The 16,537-nt window shown below is 44.2% G+C and overlaps 2 protein-coding genes across 2 annotated transcripts; one reads left to right on the top strand and one right to left on the bottom strand.

The window, feature by feature from the left end:
* Positions 1-5,994: 5,994 nt before the first annotated feature.
* Positions 5,995-10,984, bottom strand: LOC109488096. The gene is made up of 7 exons (XM_019792248.1): positions 10,834-10,984; positions 10,337-10,548; positions 9,767-9,937; positions 9,259-9,416; positions 8,795-8,981; positions 8,296-8,452; positions 5,995-6,329 (listed from the first exon to the last, which is right to left on the bottom strand). The coding sequence occupies exons 1-7, from the start codon at positions 10,906-10,908 to the stop codon at positions 6,147-6,149; spliced, it is 1,143 nt and encodes a 380-aa protein (XP_019647807.1). The 5' UTR covers positions 10,909-10,984; the 3' UTR covers positions 5,995-6,146.
* A 3,730-nt stretch (positions 10,985-14,714) lies between these two features.
* Positions 14,715-16,276, top strand: LOC109488022. Its single transcript, XM_019792162.1, has 3 exons — positions 14,715-15,086; positions 15,329-15,409; positions 15,715-16,276. Exons 1-3 carry the CDS (start codon positions 14,985-14,987, stop codon positions 16,009-16,011), a joined length of 480 nt encoding a protein of 159 aa, XP_019647721.1. The 5' UTR covers positions 14,715-14,984; the 3' UTR covers positions 16,012-16,276.
* The last annotated feature ends 261 nt before the right edge of the window (positions 16,277-16,537 follow it).

Genomic DNA, 16,537 nt, shown 5'->3' with positions numbered 1-16,537 from the left:
AACTTCAAAATCTACATAACACAATGTAATTGTCTATAACTATAGCTATGTTTAAAACTATGTCTGAAGGGTTTGACTTCTCTTTTGTGAACCACCTCTTCCAAAATTTGTGGGTGTATTGTGTGCACGCGGTACGACGGTTTCCACTTGACATGTATATAAGCCTGTCAGGTAGAAATTGCGACGGATTGGTGAAATGTTCGGCCGTCAAACCATCCATATTGAATGACGCAAATGGCATGTCCTTCGGTACAGTCGAACGAACAGAGACTCCGGTACCCCTAATTCAACCAACCGCCGGAAAATTGGACGATAACCGTGGGAACGAAGTAAAGGCCATTTTTCTGCTAGCTTCTACCAGGCTTCAGAAGCGGCTGGATAGAGTAGAAACTTGATCTAAAAGCAGAAGTGACCATTGGCTAATGGACATTCCTCTGGCCAATGTATACTGCCTTGCCACCGTATGATCTGCTTGGAGATTATAGAAACTGGCCAAACAGATAGATAACATGCCAGAGTAGTTATACCGGCAAACTGTACTCCTTTAGCGGACCGACTCCCCTGGTATGTTGGTCTATTTGGAGAATATGTACTCTTTCCAACCGCTTTTGAAGCCTGGTAGAGGCTACAGATGTTACAACTCTGATGTATATAACCAACCAGAACTGTGGCTTTTTCTTTAGTGGCGTTTGTCGACTTCAGTCTTTCGATAAATGGAGCAGACTCTCAGCAGAATATTCAACGAATGTTTAAACGCATCTCAATGAAACATTTTTTTTTTGTTTGCCAGTAAAACCATAGTACTTACACCCTCTTCAGAAGCGACTGGAAAGGGTAGGAATTGGCCAAATAGACAGATAACATTGAAAGGGGAATTGAGAAGTTTTTTTCTTTAAAAATCCGTTATTTTCCATGCAAACGAGAAGCTTAAGAGTAACAGTCCTTGACATTGGAGTTACTTATGGAAATGGAATGAAAGCAGCACGTAGTTTACCTATGATGCAACATATTCCGCACGTAGTTTTATGGCGCCTCCTTCAGCGATGTTGTTCCAAACAAACACTGGTCGTTAATAGCTTTGTTTTTTACGTCATTACTCCTTAATTTACGAAGAGATCAAACAGGCCGTCACTTTATAACCGCCATCAAGTCCTTCATATATCGCCTGACCGTTTGCTGAAAATAGGGGAGGCAAACTCTACGCATCTGGTGGCGACGCCTTTCTGTACAATTTTCCTCAGTATACAAGTCTCAAAATAGCCTGGGTTAATCTCCAAGCAGATTCTGTGTGGCAAGGGGAGTCTATATTAGCTGCCTGTATCCACTGGTATCCTGTAATGATCTGTAATAGGGCGGCCAATGTTTTAATACAGGAGGCCAATGGATACAGGCGGCCTATATAGACTTTCCTTACCCGACAGAATCTGCTTGGGTGTCATCCTATTTGAATATCGGGGCTCCCATACTCGCTCCTTGAAAATACAGGGTGCCAGTATGGGAGCCCCGATATACAAATAGTGGCACCCAGCCTAGTTTCGAAATCATCTTTCTGCATGCTGGGACAGGTAACATTGAAATTACCTGCACCAGACAAATTTTACCTACACCACTCAAGAAATCATGGAAGCATGGATCATAATAAAATTGTTGGCAAATGGATACAGCCTGGTCAATTTCATACTGATTTGCAGCCACCAAAAGATCTGCTTGAAGATTATAAATAAACCTTCAAGGCCAATTATTCTTCCCTTTTTTGCCGAATTCTACAATCCGTACCCCCATAGGAAGGCCTGGTGGAGGCTAAGTTCTCCTATGATCTTCATGATCCCCGAAACGTCGTAATAATCTGGTTTTAAGGACGGTGTTGTAGCGATTAATTTTACCATGACATGATGAAAAGAACGACATTTTTTCTTCAATGACATTCTCTTTTATGTCGTGAAAGATCCAGGTTATACCAACCACTTATGCCCATGTAATATGCAAACACGTTTAGTGCAAGAACAAACGGAGCCTTTGCGTTGTTATATGAAGAATATATATCGTAAAAGAATATCACGAAAGTGACTTACCTTAATTCATTATGAGCCTTGTACTCCAAATTTAAAGTTCCTACTTGACAGTAGCTGTCCTGCCACGTTTTTGAATGACAGAATTTTTTTCACAGCACCCAGAGGATCGTTCTGGATCTAAAATAATGGAGTTGTCCTCTTGGCATTGTATCACTGACCTCGACCTCAAAATGCCCTTCCAGTCCTGTACATTGTTTTCGTATTCTAGATCGTCTTTGCCTTGGAAACGTTGCCAGTGTAAAATATTTCCACGAACAGATGTTCCTACAATGACCTCACTAACGCTAGGTAACAGCGGTGCTGGTTGTACACATACGTACAGATTTGTCGTATCGTAGAACACAAACCCTTAGCTCAGCGAACACCGCTCCGGACGTCCTATCAAGAGAGCGTCCACAGTTTTTCCTTGTCGGTTTCTGGTTTGGTGATGGCCTTGCTAAGTCCAGATCACGGTCAAGTCCGTTCTCATGTGTTGACAGAGCTTCTCAAGTAGTCGTGTTGGATGGAGAGGAATCCTAAAGTAGGTCAACACAGTATTAAAGGCAAGCAAGCCACACGCGTATTCACAGGCTAGCGGTCCTCCAAAACGACTGCCCCGCTGTCTTCTGTATCCATGACTGACGTTCGGGCCCTATCTGGTTGAGATGTAGAGATGGGATGACTGATAGGTGTGTAATCATGGTCGCCAGGTGACACAGGAAGGCGGCGGGCGGCCTGGAGAGAGCGGGAGGTCCCGAGCACTGCCTGCTCACTCCGGTATGAACGTAACCGCCTAGGACGCGACTGGAGGCCTCAAGAGGGCGCGCATGGGGGTTCTCGTGTTTGGAAAAATGCATATAAAAGAGCGAAGGACCGCTACGAGTCAGAAGTAAAAAGGGGGCAAGATAGGAATATGAAGTGCACATAGCTTTAATAGTTTGTTTCAATTAAAGTTATTTGTCGTGATTTTTAATTCGACAACACGCTTTAAAAACCTTCAAAGAGAAGGGAAATTTTTGGTATCCGTTTTTATAGAAATATCTCTTTAATTCTCATCGATTTTTAAGCACCATTATCATGTTTTTACATGTTTCTTCCGTTCCCTTTAAATTTCTTCTGTGATCCCGTTCTGCCTTTCTAAGACACCACAAAACCCCAATGTGAGCCTCAAGCGACTGCTCAAGATGGATGCACATGTATTTCGTGGTTTGGACGAGAGAAAAACATTTCTGGGGCCTCCCTCCGGAATCTAGGAACAAAGTGCTCCCGCTTTCCTGCATAGTCGGCCCTGTCTCACGGCAATTTGATTTGTTTTCCCTCCATTGACACCGTAAATAAATTAGCGTCGTCTGTGGTTGCCGGGGCAACGCGCCCTGGAGCGAGGGAGGGCGCAGTCAACATCACTGGAACTGTTGCTGTTTTTCTCCACTCTGTAGGGCCGATTTGATGCCGTCTTGCAGGTATATGATCACTGTAACTGTTACTGTACAACCTTTTGTACACTTGAAGAAGCCACACAGGTGAAACCGGTCGTGTGACAGTCTGAATAAAAGTTCTAAACGGGAACCATGCATGCCGCTCCAGATGTCTTACTGAGGGACGACTGCGTGTGCGAGATGTCTGTAGTTTAAGGGCCCTTGAGGAACGAATCCCCTCTACTATACTATACACTGGAACTGTTACTGTTACTCTCCAAGTAGAGGTTGAAGGCTTCGGCTTCTATGCGTTTTAGGCGTTTTTATCTGGCTTGACTGTTTTTTTTTAATGCCAGCCAAAGGCATGCTGCCCTGCCAACCACTAGCCCTAATCTATTACTGTCTTGCCGATTTGATACTGTCTGGTCTTCCAGCCACCAAAAGATCTGCTTGGAGAACTTAATATGATGTTATAAACATACAACACAACATTTGCCGAGGCAACATGGATCCTACTATAGTACTGTATAGTAGTATACTATTACGTGTAAGCTGCAGTTGGGAAGGAAGCCGCCAGGGGGCAGTTGAGCCGAATTCACCAACTAACGTAAAACGATCCTGTAATTAAAGCCGGTAGAAAAGATGTTAATTTCACAGTCGTCTGACGGAATGTCCCCAGCAACGGTCTCATGACGTCACCTGATGACGTCGCCTACCAGCTGTTACACTCAGGACTGTTCCAAAAATCTCAAGCCAAGGGGATAAAGAAAAACACTTCTGGTACGTTGGAAAGGTTATCTACTGCAAAGAAGTATCTGCACGTGAGTTCATTTCTGAAATTTGTATCCCCCTGTTTATATGTAAGTTCATTACTATCCACTCGTTTGTTTGCAGGTATGAGTTGTAGTAGAAGACCTTACAAAACTTTGCCGGTCACTGTACTTTTGTTGTGTCAATAAACTATAACTATGTTGTAACTATTGTTGTTGGCATTGATTTTGATACGCTTTTTCCTGGTATTTTGCTTGATTTCAGTTTGTAGTTTTACAAAACAATGGTACAGCCGATAGTGTCACTACTCTCCAAGCAGAGGTTTGTGGGGAAGGTCGTTACCTTTCTATAGATCCCCCGTTTTGTCTTTCGCTACCCCCACCAGAATGAAGAAAACGGGGCAAATATAGAAAGGTGACGATCATCCTCACCAACCTCTGCTTGGAGAGTAAATGTCACCCGGTCTTTGCGTTAGTCACCACTTGACACCTGTTAACCCATTGGAAACATTAAACAGGATCAACCTAAAACTCCCGCCAGACGCCCCCAGAAAATTCACGGGGATTTACGTGACTCTTGTGCAGGCCTCCGGGCGGGTGGGAGTTTTGACACTGCGTTTTGTAGAGTTTTTAACGCGTTCTTTTAATTGCCGGCCATCCTACAACCAGTCGACCAGAGAAGGTTTGTACCCGCCACGGAGAACTCTACAAAACGCAGTATCAAAACTCCCACCCTGTACAGGAGGCTAGGGATTTACTCTCCAAGCAGAGGTGAGAGGGAGAGAACGTAGGATATTCCGACATGGCTAGCTAAGGGAGGCACATTTCCCTCGCCTCCCTTAGCTAGCCATGTCGGAATATCCTACGTTCTCTCCCTCTCACCTCTGCTTGGAGGGAATAGGGATTGACGTTCTACAATCTAAGACCCTGTGAGAGCGCGAAACGCCAACACAATACGCGTGTGAACCTCGCGGAAGTTCAGATTGAAAAGTCCAATTTTCCCCCTTTGTCAGAAGGCTTCCGCGGAACTTTAAGTCGGTTAGAGAGAGAATGTTCCAGATTGTAAAATCGCGATTGTTGCGGGTTTACAGGCGGCTTTGGCCTCTAAATTCCGTGTGACAGTTTAGTGAAACTAATCCCCGTATAAAGACTCAGATTGTGCTGAAGTTGACGGATTTTCCACCTATAAAATCAGCAAAGCGTCGCCGCAATCCTTCATCCCCTTCTCGTTAACCCTGCGACGTGTAACTACAAAAACGTCGTTATGTCACTTTGCGAGGTGTAACATAAGCTAGCTATATTGTAGCTTGTATATTGTAGAAGTACGGTGGCCTCTATGAGGCTTCAGGAGCCGCGCGAAAGAGCAGAAATTGGACATTAGACAGATAACATGCCAGGGGAGTTGGAGTCATTCAATCCCGTCTTGTTAATCTTACGACGTAATGAGTGTAAGAAACCGGTAGCCTCTATCAGGCTACAGATGCGGCTGGAAAGAGTAGAAATTGGCTCAATAGAAAGATAACATGCCAGGGGATTGGGTCTGCTAAAGGAGTACAGCTCGGAAGCTACAAAACTGTGCTCTTTCTAATAGTGGAATAACTCCAATGGCATGCTACTTGAGTATCAGTCCATTCAGCCAATTTCTACTCTTCCCAGCCACCTATGAAGCCTGGTAGAGGCTAAGTAACACAATTGCGAGAAAACATATTTCTGTAGATACTAGTAGTTTTCCACTTTAATTCGACTTCTTCCCTAAAGATTTGGCCTCTAATGATCCCACAACAAAGTCTAGGGACTACGGGTTGTTCAGAATGTTCAATGTGTTTTGTTGTAGGACATTTTTCATCATTTCCCGCCCTCGTGAACATGTAGTAAAAGCGCCACCCGTCGGCACAGGGTATTACTACAGGTTAGGTCTCCCCGATGCTGTTGAGCATGCCCAGTACCATGTCCATGTCGTGCGCATGCGGGTTGACGATGTGTGCCCGGCGGCTGGACATGCGCAGCTGGTGCGCGAGCTCGTAGAAGCCCTTGTCTCCCGACAGCACGGTGAAGGGGATGTCTTTGGACAGCCTTTCGTCTAGTTTACCGGCCTGGGTGAGTGGGCGAGAGAGTAAAATGTCATATCTGGGTCGTGCAATACTACTAATACTAGTAACCATGAAATTTATATTCCTTGTAGTCTTTAACAAACCAGCTCTAACTACTCATACAGCCAACTACATTTATAAGATTACCAGAAAGCGAGAGGAAGTTGAACGTACTTGTGTACTATAGCCGTTTTATTATCAACATTGATGATGTACTTTGTCAATATGTGACCTGTCTTTAGCCCAGTGGGGCAAAATGTACAATAAAGGTCTTCATTCATTCATTCATTAAACGTTCAATACGGATTTCCCAGTCCGTGCGATAACTAGAGTTGGATCCCTTATGTCATACCTGGGACGCGATAACGTCCGATATGCGGATGTTCCGGCCTGTGTACTAACGGTACAGCGCGGGCATCCATTTGGTTATCCAAACGGGCTTCCAAATAATGTTCCATAGAATAATTTGAACGCGTTCGTACCGTGGCCGACAAGAACAAAATTTTACACCGCAACTTTTGGTGTTTTACACCGCAACTTTTGGTGTTTTACACTGCAACTTTTGGTGTTTTACACTGCAACTTTTGCTGTGTTTTACACTGCAACGTTTGCTGTGTTTTACACTGCAACTTTTGCTGTGTGGAAAACTTACACCCCTCCCCTTTTATGATGGACGGTCCCCCTGTCAGGTCAAAGGTGACAACGATGGCATGCAAACTACGTCGACTGAGTTATCCTTTTCGTGCATAAGTTTTTTAGAGGAAAAGCTTGGCTACGTTGTGACGTTAGTTTTTTTCTAAAGGCCTTTGAGTCACGTGACATTTTCTAGCTAGAGAATTCGGACTCGCAAGGTCGCTAATAATTTGATGAGTAAATATTGGGCCTATGGGAGTCAAATGTGGCACCACTTGGTACTATGAAGCAATAAAGACTTATTTTCAATTATGAAGTGTTGACTCTTGACTCAGGTAAGTTATCGATCATTAGGGAACAATACGAGCGATCGCCATGACGTCACCGTAGACAAAAAGTGGGTGCCAGTTCGCTGATTTGCCTACCAAGAATTTGCATATGTCTTCAAATAATTTGCATGCGTATAATGTAAACAAAAACAGCGATCGCTCGTATACAAATGTAGAATAATATTGTATACAATATTTATAGTTAATAAGACATCTAATCAATGTTAATTAGTCAATCACTAATTTATAAACTGTCATCATGGAGGCAATACAGTGTTGTGTAAGTATAGTAAAGTTAGAACACAAAGAAGAACAGACAGAATTATAAATCATCAATTTATTCACAGCTTGATCAATTTCTTAAGATCCCATTCTGTTGATGTCTCACACTCAGTCACAGCACGACACTGTGACTCTCAGGCCGCCGCCATCTTTGTCACCTTTGACCTGACAGGGGGACCGTTCATTATAAAAGGGGAGGGGTGTAAGTTTTCCACACAGCAAAAGTTGCAGTATAAAACACAGCAAAAGTTGCAGTGTAAAACACCAAAAGTTGCAGTGTAAAACACCAAAAGTTGCAGTGTAAAACACAGCAAAAGTTGCAGTGTAAAACACAGCAAAAGTTGCAGTGTAAAACACAGAAAAAGTTGCAGTGTAAAACACCCAAAGTTGCAGTGTAAAACACCAAAAGTTGCGGTGTAAAACACCAAAAGTTGCGGTGTAAAATTTTGTACTTGTCGGCCACGGTACGTTCGCTTGCGCCGCTTTATCATCGAACATTCGAATGCCGGATCGCGGATTCGAACGTTGGGGGAGGCGGCTGGAAAGAGGAGAAAATTGCGAAATAGAGAGAGCTCCAGGCATGTTATCTCTCTCTCTATTTGACCAATTTCTGGCCATTTCTGCTCTTTCCAGCCACCTACGGCGAAGCCTGGTAGAGGCTATTTATGGTGTTACAATTGTTTGCTTCGATGCAACGCAACTGAGACCACCAGAAGGTAACTCACGTGCACACAGATGGCGAAGTCAGCCGCGTCCTTCCACCTGCCGCAGGACGGATGCTTGTAGAAACAGCCGTTCCGTTTGAGAGCCGTCAGCGCGCTGCAGTTCTTAGGCTCCCGCCAGGTGGTACTACCACCCGCGAATCCGTACACGAACGAACCGCTGCCAGAAGAGGGTAGATGATTGGCTCAAATTTGACGACTCAAGTGGGATTAATTCTGTTCCAAATATTACAATTAAGTTAGATACTAACAGTATAGTAGTATCTTGGCCCTGATAATCTGTATCTGTATAGCCGGTATAACAGACCATCGCCGCAGGTACGCGGCGCGGCGGCAGCTGGCTACTTAGTATACAGTATAACACCGAACGACCTGTTACACCATGGAGGTATGGTTACACCTAACTTTTGCACATCTAACTGTAAACGTTCATTAAAGCTATTGGTATTAGAGTGACATATATTATACAATTTGAACATAGTTTTCAAGTCCCTGGAGTCACCTTGGTAGCTCGTGTGGCAGTTTCTGGAAAAAGTGGCTCCAGTTGTCCAAATCCACGAAGATGACGTGCGTGACGTCATCCGGAGGGAGGGGCGGGGCCGTCACGTGACTTGATCCAGCCAATGGCGAGAGATCCGTGTATGACGGGAAACTTCTGCTGCTATTGGGTCCCTCATTTTTAGGGAAATCTGTAGGCCACAGCGTCAACAAGAAAGACATTTCAGAATTAAATTTCGGGAAGTAAGCGTTTTGGGGTTTTGTGAATGTACAGCAACTCTTTTGTATGATCATGGCTGTCACAACCCTGTGAATCAACCGAAGCCCAATCCCCGGCCACCCACTACCAGTCTTTGCTACTCTGGATGAAAAACATACAAACGCTCTAGCCCGTCTTGTTGTTGAGCCAATACTACCGTACTATACATACACTGCTAGCCTAGTATATTGTACTATGTTGTACACTACCTTTCCGCTGGCTGTCGGAATCTGCCTGGTCTGTGTCCAGTCTCGCCCGTTTAGGTTCTGTAGAGTTGTTACTCTCTGACGACTTCCGTTTCCGTTTGCCTTTCTTGGTGCCGCCTTTTCTCTTGCTCTTGGAAGGCTGTTTTCTGCTCGTGGTGGGTCTAGAAGAACAACTCAGTTGTTATTGCTCTTATTCAAGTTATTGTATTGTATTCTCCTTTCAATTATATTATAATGTGCTATTCATTTAAAAAGACTCCGGACTCCACCCGTCAAGTTCGTTGTGGAGCATGTCCTTCATTTATCTAGAATATAAGTGATTTTCTTGTCCTAATTATTGACTGTGTATTCCGGATGAGCGGTCGCCAACTTGGATCCCTGCATCCATCCCTTGGAACCAAAATGGCGGCGGCTATATTATATCTTAAGTTGTACCGTCTCGTATAAACACCCAAACGTTATAGCTTTCTATCTTCTTTCTTCGCACAAACTAAAACATGGATGTCCTCACGCAGTAGGTGTCTCCTCCGTGTCTGACGGTTGTTCAGCCTCCTCCTGGTTTTGGCGCCTTTTCCTCCCCCTGAGGCGTCCGGTGACCACCAGGCTCGAGTCGGATGCTGACCGGACGGTTGCCGTGGCAACGGCTACGTCACCAGACTCTGCGTCACCCTCCTGCATCTCTCTGGAATCATGGGAACTTTAAGTATCATCAGGCAACGAGATGAGATGTACAAAACAGCATTATTTGAGATTTTTCCGAGATATGTAGGGAAGATTTGTTACAGCTGGGAAGGAAGTATTGGTTTGGGCGGTTTAAGGGGGTTTGTATGTATGTTTGCCTGCAGCAGTAAAGATCGGAAGTGGGTGGGCGGAGATTGAGTTTCTGTTGATTGGCAGGTTGTACCTCCGCCGGTAATGTATACTGTGTAATCATAGTATGAAACATAAACCATGGTGCAATAGCGAAGCATGCGCACGTTACGTCATTGAATTAACGCAAACCATATCTACTTCGCGAAAGTTTGGCGTATCCAATTTCTTGTTTATTTGTTTGTTTATTTGTTTGTCTTTCTATTCCTACCTGACCCTGCGCCGGTGCCGTTTGCCCATCCAGTGTTGGTAAGCCGAAGTGAAACTGTTGGGCACATAGACTCCACACACCCGGCAGTACTGTAGGTTGGGGTCAGGTAGGGTCACAGGGTCACGTGATGTCCCCTCGTCCTGGCCAGGGGGTGTCTCGACAGGGTCTATCTCCATGGGAACGGCCTCGTCTTGTTGTGAAGGGATGGAAGTCTGTTTTTTGTCGTCAAAAGGGGTCAAAAACAAAAAATCAGGGATTTCAGCCACCCAAAAACAATACTTCCGGGCAACCGAACATTCAACTGTGTGTGCTGTCAAATTTTACAACTAATTTTACAACTAACGAATAAATCCAGCTATACGTGCCCATGCATAATGCAAAGGGGATTACATTTAGGCTTTGAACATCACTGATTTTACGCTTTCTCTGTATATATTCCTAACTCACGGACAACACGACTGTACATGGAAGAGGATGTCTCTAGAATGACTGCTTACCGATGACCGGTCGGTAGTTTCCCTGGAAAAAAACCCAGCCATGGCCGCACTCTTCTTAGAACCAACTCCTCCCATTACTTGGTCTGAGACGTCATTTGCCCTTGTGTATTGCCATTGCCCTTGAACGTCTTACTTAAGAAGCTTCACGAAGTTTCTTTCAGTCGGTGTTGAGGAGAAGTATTAGTATGTGGTCGCCATGGAGATATGTAGTTTGTAGCGCGCTGAATCATGGGTCGGAACTGTTGGTTGTTGTTCTAGAACCAGCCCCTCAGTACCTGACTCCACTGTTGTATCTATGAAGGTGAAGAAAACTGCCATTCCATTTCCTAGCACATTTTCTTCATCATTTTATACATGAAGCGTTTGAAATATCCCCCATACCAAGCTACGTGATGACTCCCTTTATTTTTTTTTTTTTGGTTCTGTACCACCAGTAACTAGCTATAACCATCCTACGATGCGAAACGAGCAACCGTTTTCCGTCAGCGACATCGCTTTTTTTTGCTTCCTGGTCAAATGATCAGATGATCAGAAAATTGATGTCGAACATATTAAATCAAGTTTTACTGCCCTGAGATCGCTTTATGTGCCTTTAAAAAGCGGCGTCTCCTGTCACCGTATGGAGAATGACTAATGACAACAGATGACATCCTTTTATGACCGCCTTATCAGTACTAGTGGACAAGCAAAAGACAAAACAAAACGTCCCCCACTGTTTTATGTAAGCAAGAAGGTAGTCAACTCCATCTTCTTCGTCATTGGCCTTGTCGACTAGAGGAAGCGGTCGATCGCGAATACAAGAGTCTCCGTTGTATTGCAAGACGTCAACATCAGCAGAACAGACTGTGGACAGAATGTTGGCAAAGGTACGGCGTGTCTCCTTCATGTTACAGAAATACATTGCACGGATTAGATAATCAGTGTTTAGAAGTGATGATTTGTTGTGAAAATTGATTTTGGGCTCGAGCGTTACTCGTGATGTTTCCTAGTCGAAAGTGGTGCGACCGCGAGGCCGTTCGCCTTAAATTGACCTTTGTGGGGTTGTATAGGCGCCGTGGCAGATTTTCTTTCTTTGTAATGGACTCGAGTATACCCAAAGTTTGTACCTTTCTGTGAAAGTCAGTCATTTTTACCGTAAAATACTTCGATTGGTTTTATCCTACGAGAAACTTTCCAATTTCGTGCATTATTTTTGACATGAACATAATTTTTTCTGTGAATTTTGCCAAAATTAGAGAGGTTGAAGAAACAAAACTCAGTTGGTCTTCTCAAGGAGGTTAAATACAAGTATTTAACCTCCTTGGTCTTCTAGCTGAAGGGATATTGTTCCATTCCATATACAGGTATTTTGATTCATGTCTATTTCTTGGAAACGGTCGCTGAGCGTAAGAATGTACAGCCTAGAATTGAAACCCAAAATAGAAGCGTGCTCCCTTAACTTAAATGTGTATTTGAAATGCAATCCCTCTCCTTCCACTGATAGTCAAAGTTATTTTACGTTTACCACTAGCATATTTAAAAAAAACGAAATAACATAAAGTATAACTTTATCACTAACACTTGTCGCTGACTTTCCCACGGTTTTTAGTCGACCTTTATTTATATATTTATTTGAGTAATGAATCTATAATGACTCCAACAATTAACATTCTTCTGCCTTACCTGATGTTTGGCTATCGTTAATCCCTTTTCAGGCTTGTCATTAACTTCAAACCGGCCGCCCGTATTTGTCGGCTACAGGCCATTCGGCTGGTGCGATTTTGACGACCTTCGCCGAGCCCAATCTCAAAGCAGATCCTAGGGTGGCAAAAGACAGTATCGAATTGGACAAGCAGTATCCACTGGCCAGAGTGGGCCGTCTCTGGCCAATGGATAAATTAGCCAAATAGGCAGATGACATGCCGGGGGAGTTGGTCCGCACTAAGAGAAGAGTTAACGTTTGCCGCTTCCCGGAGCCTGGAAGAGGCTAGTTGTCATTTGGGCAATGAACGATGCGGTCGATGTTACATCTAAGCGTATCATACATTTTTGAGAGGTATGATCATCGGTGTGAGGACGAGATACATACACACCTATACCCGCGCCGCCCAAAACAGTACTTCCGTAAGTAAAAATGATATCTGTCTTGCTCTACAGGCCGGGTCGCCTGGGCCTCACCCCACGGCCGTTCCCGCGGTTGACGTCAGCTCCGTCATCACGTTCCTGATGCTGGGGCTGATCCTGGCGTCGCTCATGTGGCTCTGCTGCTGCGGGTGGAAGATCGAGGGGCCCATGACTGACACCTGGCGTACCAAGCCGGTACTGCAGGCTCGGGGATTCGGGACACAAACTACGAGTATGCGGAAGAGTACGAGCCTATCCACGATCAGCAGTAAGACTTCACAAAGAGAACAACTGCGTGTATCGTTTGTCTAAGTGTCAAGATTTTTTGGCGAGAACGATTTCGGTTTGTAGCGCGAAGCTGGGCTCCTCACAGAGAACTTTACTGACACAACAAAAGTACAGAGACTTTCGTAAAGTATATAAACAGACACGTGGGTACAAAAGAATTAACCTCACATAAAGATAATATCAGAAAATACACGTATTTAGGTATTGTAATACTGCATAAAAACAATTGATTGTCTAGTCTTTTCTATTGATCGCATGGGATTTGTAAGGAAAGACTTCGAATTCCTCTACTACTTCGTTGATTGCTGAGAAAAGCGTGCAAGGAATGTCCCGTAATACATGTTGTATGTGCATGGTGGCCTTTTTGTCCTGAGATTTTCTAGAACTTTGTCATTAACTAATGTGAGTCTATCTGATAACAATAAATCAGAGAAATTATACGTCTGTCAATATTTTTGAAAGAGTTTTTGTGAATTTTTGTGAACACACACACACACACACACACACACACACACACACACACACACACACACACAACACACACACGAGCGCGCACCTCTTAAGATCGTGCTATGCACAATACATTACAGGTTTCACGCCGGGTGCAGTACGTTTTACCCACGTGCTGGTTCAGGTTATCAGACAGCATCAATCACGCTGGTGCCAGGCTGGAGCCACCAGGAGGACAACTGTCCATAAAAATCTCCCACAAGGACACTAATGATGATAGGTTTCCTTATAGGACCAGTCGGCCTTCTCTCCTTTAAAAGGGTCCTTTGCCCTGCAAGTCGAGAGTTCGAATCCCGGTCGTTAAGTACAATACTGGTGCATTATTCCCTGAGACTGTTTATACCGGCTATGCGACACAAACAAACAACTAAACAAACAAAAAGAAAACATCAGCCTATCTATCACAGCTACTTTCCAAGCAGAGGTTGCGGCTTATAATTGAGGTGTTTTAGGAATTCCTATCGGGTTTTCTTTCATTCTTTCTTGTATTGTTTTATCTTTTTTTCGCCAGCCGTCGGGTGGCAAATGGATTGATACTACTCTGCCAGTTTGATACTGTTAAACTGTTTGTTTGCTGTTTCCCCAATTTGTTACTGTTTTGCGGCCACCAAAAAGTTACTCGGAGATTACATAACAGCCACATAATACTTGGCAGGTGGCGTACGTGTGTGCGCTACTGGGGTACAATATCGGCTTAATGCGATGTGGCACCACTTTCCAAAAACGGTTGTCAGTGACAAATTGACCAGTGTCTGGTACAATAATGATAAGTGGCATGATTTGTACATTAGGCGAATTTGGGCACTTGTGGGAGGGAGAAGAATCCCTTCATTTGGAATAGACGACTCAGAATCTAGCGCTTCGTCCTCTCATTATGTCACGTAGGCCACTTCACGAGACGACCTCTGTGTAGCGGAGATCCTTGGCATCTAACAGGCTTCAGAAGCGACTGGAAAGCTAGAGCAGAAATAGAGAGATAACATGCCAGAAGAGTTGGTCGACTAGAGGAGTACAGTTTGTCGCTTCATAGCATCCCCTGTTGGTAACAAAGGCAGACGCAGAAGCTACCAGGCTTCGGACGCGGCAGGAAAGAGTAGAACTTGGCAGATAACACACCAGGGGAATTGGTCCGCTAAAGGTGTACAGTACAGCTGGCCGCTTTAGAGCATCCCCTGTTCGCTGTTGGCACCCCAGCTTCAGGCAGACCGACGTTCGACGTTTCTTTTTCCTTTCATCCGATCGCCAGAGCCATGGGAAAGCGGGGAAAGCGCAGTGCGGCCAGGAGACCCGTCTTTCGCCGGCGGTTTTTCGACCCTGACGAAATTGAGACGGACGAGATCTCGCTGACAAAAGTAAGGCGTGCTCTTTTGGTTTTGTCTCGTATCTAACAACATATAATTGATAAACGTTACAAATATATATAAAATCGGGTTACGTGTCACTAGGAAATAACGCTATTGTCAAAGCGCCTGTCTATGTGTGACGCTTTTTTTTTATCTAATTAAGTGTAGCATCAATTTTTGATGCTACACTTATGCGTATTTTAAGCCAACAAAACTGTTGTGCAATGTTATGGAAGATGCATATTTCCCAGGAAGAGATGGCCATAGCGAGGACGATCTACGAAACCAACAGCGGGGCGGCTCCGGCCACCAGACGTAATGTAGTCGACGAGGTGAGATATGTTTGATATCTCCTGAAATTTCAACCAAATTTCTACAAAAAGATTACATGTATAGAGAGATAAGCTGTTATTCGGCTGTTATTTTGTTATCTATAAGCTATTATAGCTATTATTTGGATTATAACAGATACAGAGAGATAACCTGGTTGGCTAGCCATTTTGTATAGTGGAGAAACTTCACATGCTAAATCTGTCGTACTGAGTTCGACCGCCAGGGTCCTGGCTCGGCCATGTACATGTCACATCTACCTGTGTTTAGGAAGTATGTGAATTGTCCGCTCTCTTATTTTCCACAGACGAACACCAGCCTCCTGTCCCAACAGGGCACCCACACGTACGTCCCCTTCCACTACGTCACCCTTCTCCTGTCTGTCTTCTTCCTCATCCTCCTGGTCTTCTGCCGCGAGCGTCCAACACGGCCCAAACCAGCGGTGAACAAGAGCAACCCGGCATCGTCCCGGAGACCCCCGGCTTTCAAAAGATCTATTACAGTGATGGGCACTCCCATGGATAGAGATCTGCACTTTATGGAAAGGAGGGGCTCCAATCCTAAGACCCGGAAGCTATCTTTGAGAAGGAAGTCCGCGTTGTAACCGCAAATACGTGGCAAACATCTGAAGGGCTTATTGACGTTCGTTGTATTTATATTGATTGTTTAATGTACTTTACTATTAGTTCTATATATTAATTGTTCTATTGTATTGTTTTGAATTTCTTTAATATTACTATTACGCAATGTATCAATATTCTACCAAAGTACGTTTGCAACTTTGTTATTATTTATTATTTGGTTTTTATTATTTTGTTACTTCAGTGTGTTTTGTTTATGTATGCCTGCGCAAGGCAAATTGAAAACCGCCCCTGATGAGTGAATAAATAAAAATGACTCCACCACCACTTTCTCATGTTGCATTTTCGATATTGCCCACACTTGTATGTAAACTTTGAAATAGATGGCACCCGGTTTCTGTAATTTCAAAGTATTGTCAGTGGCACCTTTGCTTTGTGAGCATTACACGCCAATGCATATGACTAATCAACGGAAAGTCCCGAGCTATTGTGTACCGAGGAGCCATCTTGGATTTCCACGAGAGTTCGTGACCAAAAGGTCAGATTACC

Source organism: Branchiostoma belcheri, unplaced genomic scaffold (assembly GCF_001625305.1).
Source record: "Branchiostoma belcheri isolate BF01 breed outbred unplaced genomic scaffold, Haploidv18h27 scaffold91, whole genome shotgun sequence".
Lineage (NCBI taxonomy): Eukaryota > Metazoa > Chordata > Leptocardii > Amphioxiformes > Branchiostomatidae > Branchiostoma > Branchiostoma belcheri.
Note: the sequence above shows the minus strand (reverse complement) of the source record. Positions and strands in the feature narration are given on the sequence as shown.

Bases quoted from the DNA above. Each gene is read 5' to 3' on its own strand.
- LOC109488096 (XM_019792248.1), bottom strand. From the start codon at position 10,908: ATGGGAGGAGTTGGTTCTAAGAAGAGTGCGGCCATGGCTGGGTTTTTT. The intron at 9,938-10,336 runs GTAGGAATAGAA...CCATGATTCCAG, and splicing joins CGGCACCGGCGCAGGGTCAG to AGAGATGCAGGAGGGTGACG. The intron at 9,417-9,766 runs GTGAGGACATCC...TTGTTCTTCTAG, and splicing joins ACGGAGGAGACACCTACTGC to ACCCACCACGAGCAGAAAAC.
- LOC109488022 (XM_019792162.1), top strand. From the start codon at position 14,985: ATGGGAAAGCGGGGAAAGCGCAGTGCGGCCAGGAGACCCGTCTTTCGC. The intron at 15,087-15,328 runs GTAAGGCGTGCT...CATATTTCCCAG, and splicing joins ACGAGATCTCGCTGACAAAA to GAAGAGATGGCCATAGCGAG. The intron at 15,410-15,714 runs GTGAGATATGTT...TATTTTCCACAG, and splicing joins GACGTAATGTAGTCGACGAG to ACGAACACCAGCCTCCTGTC.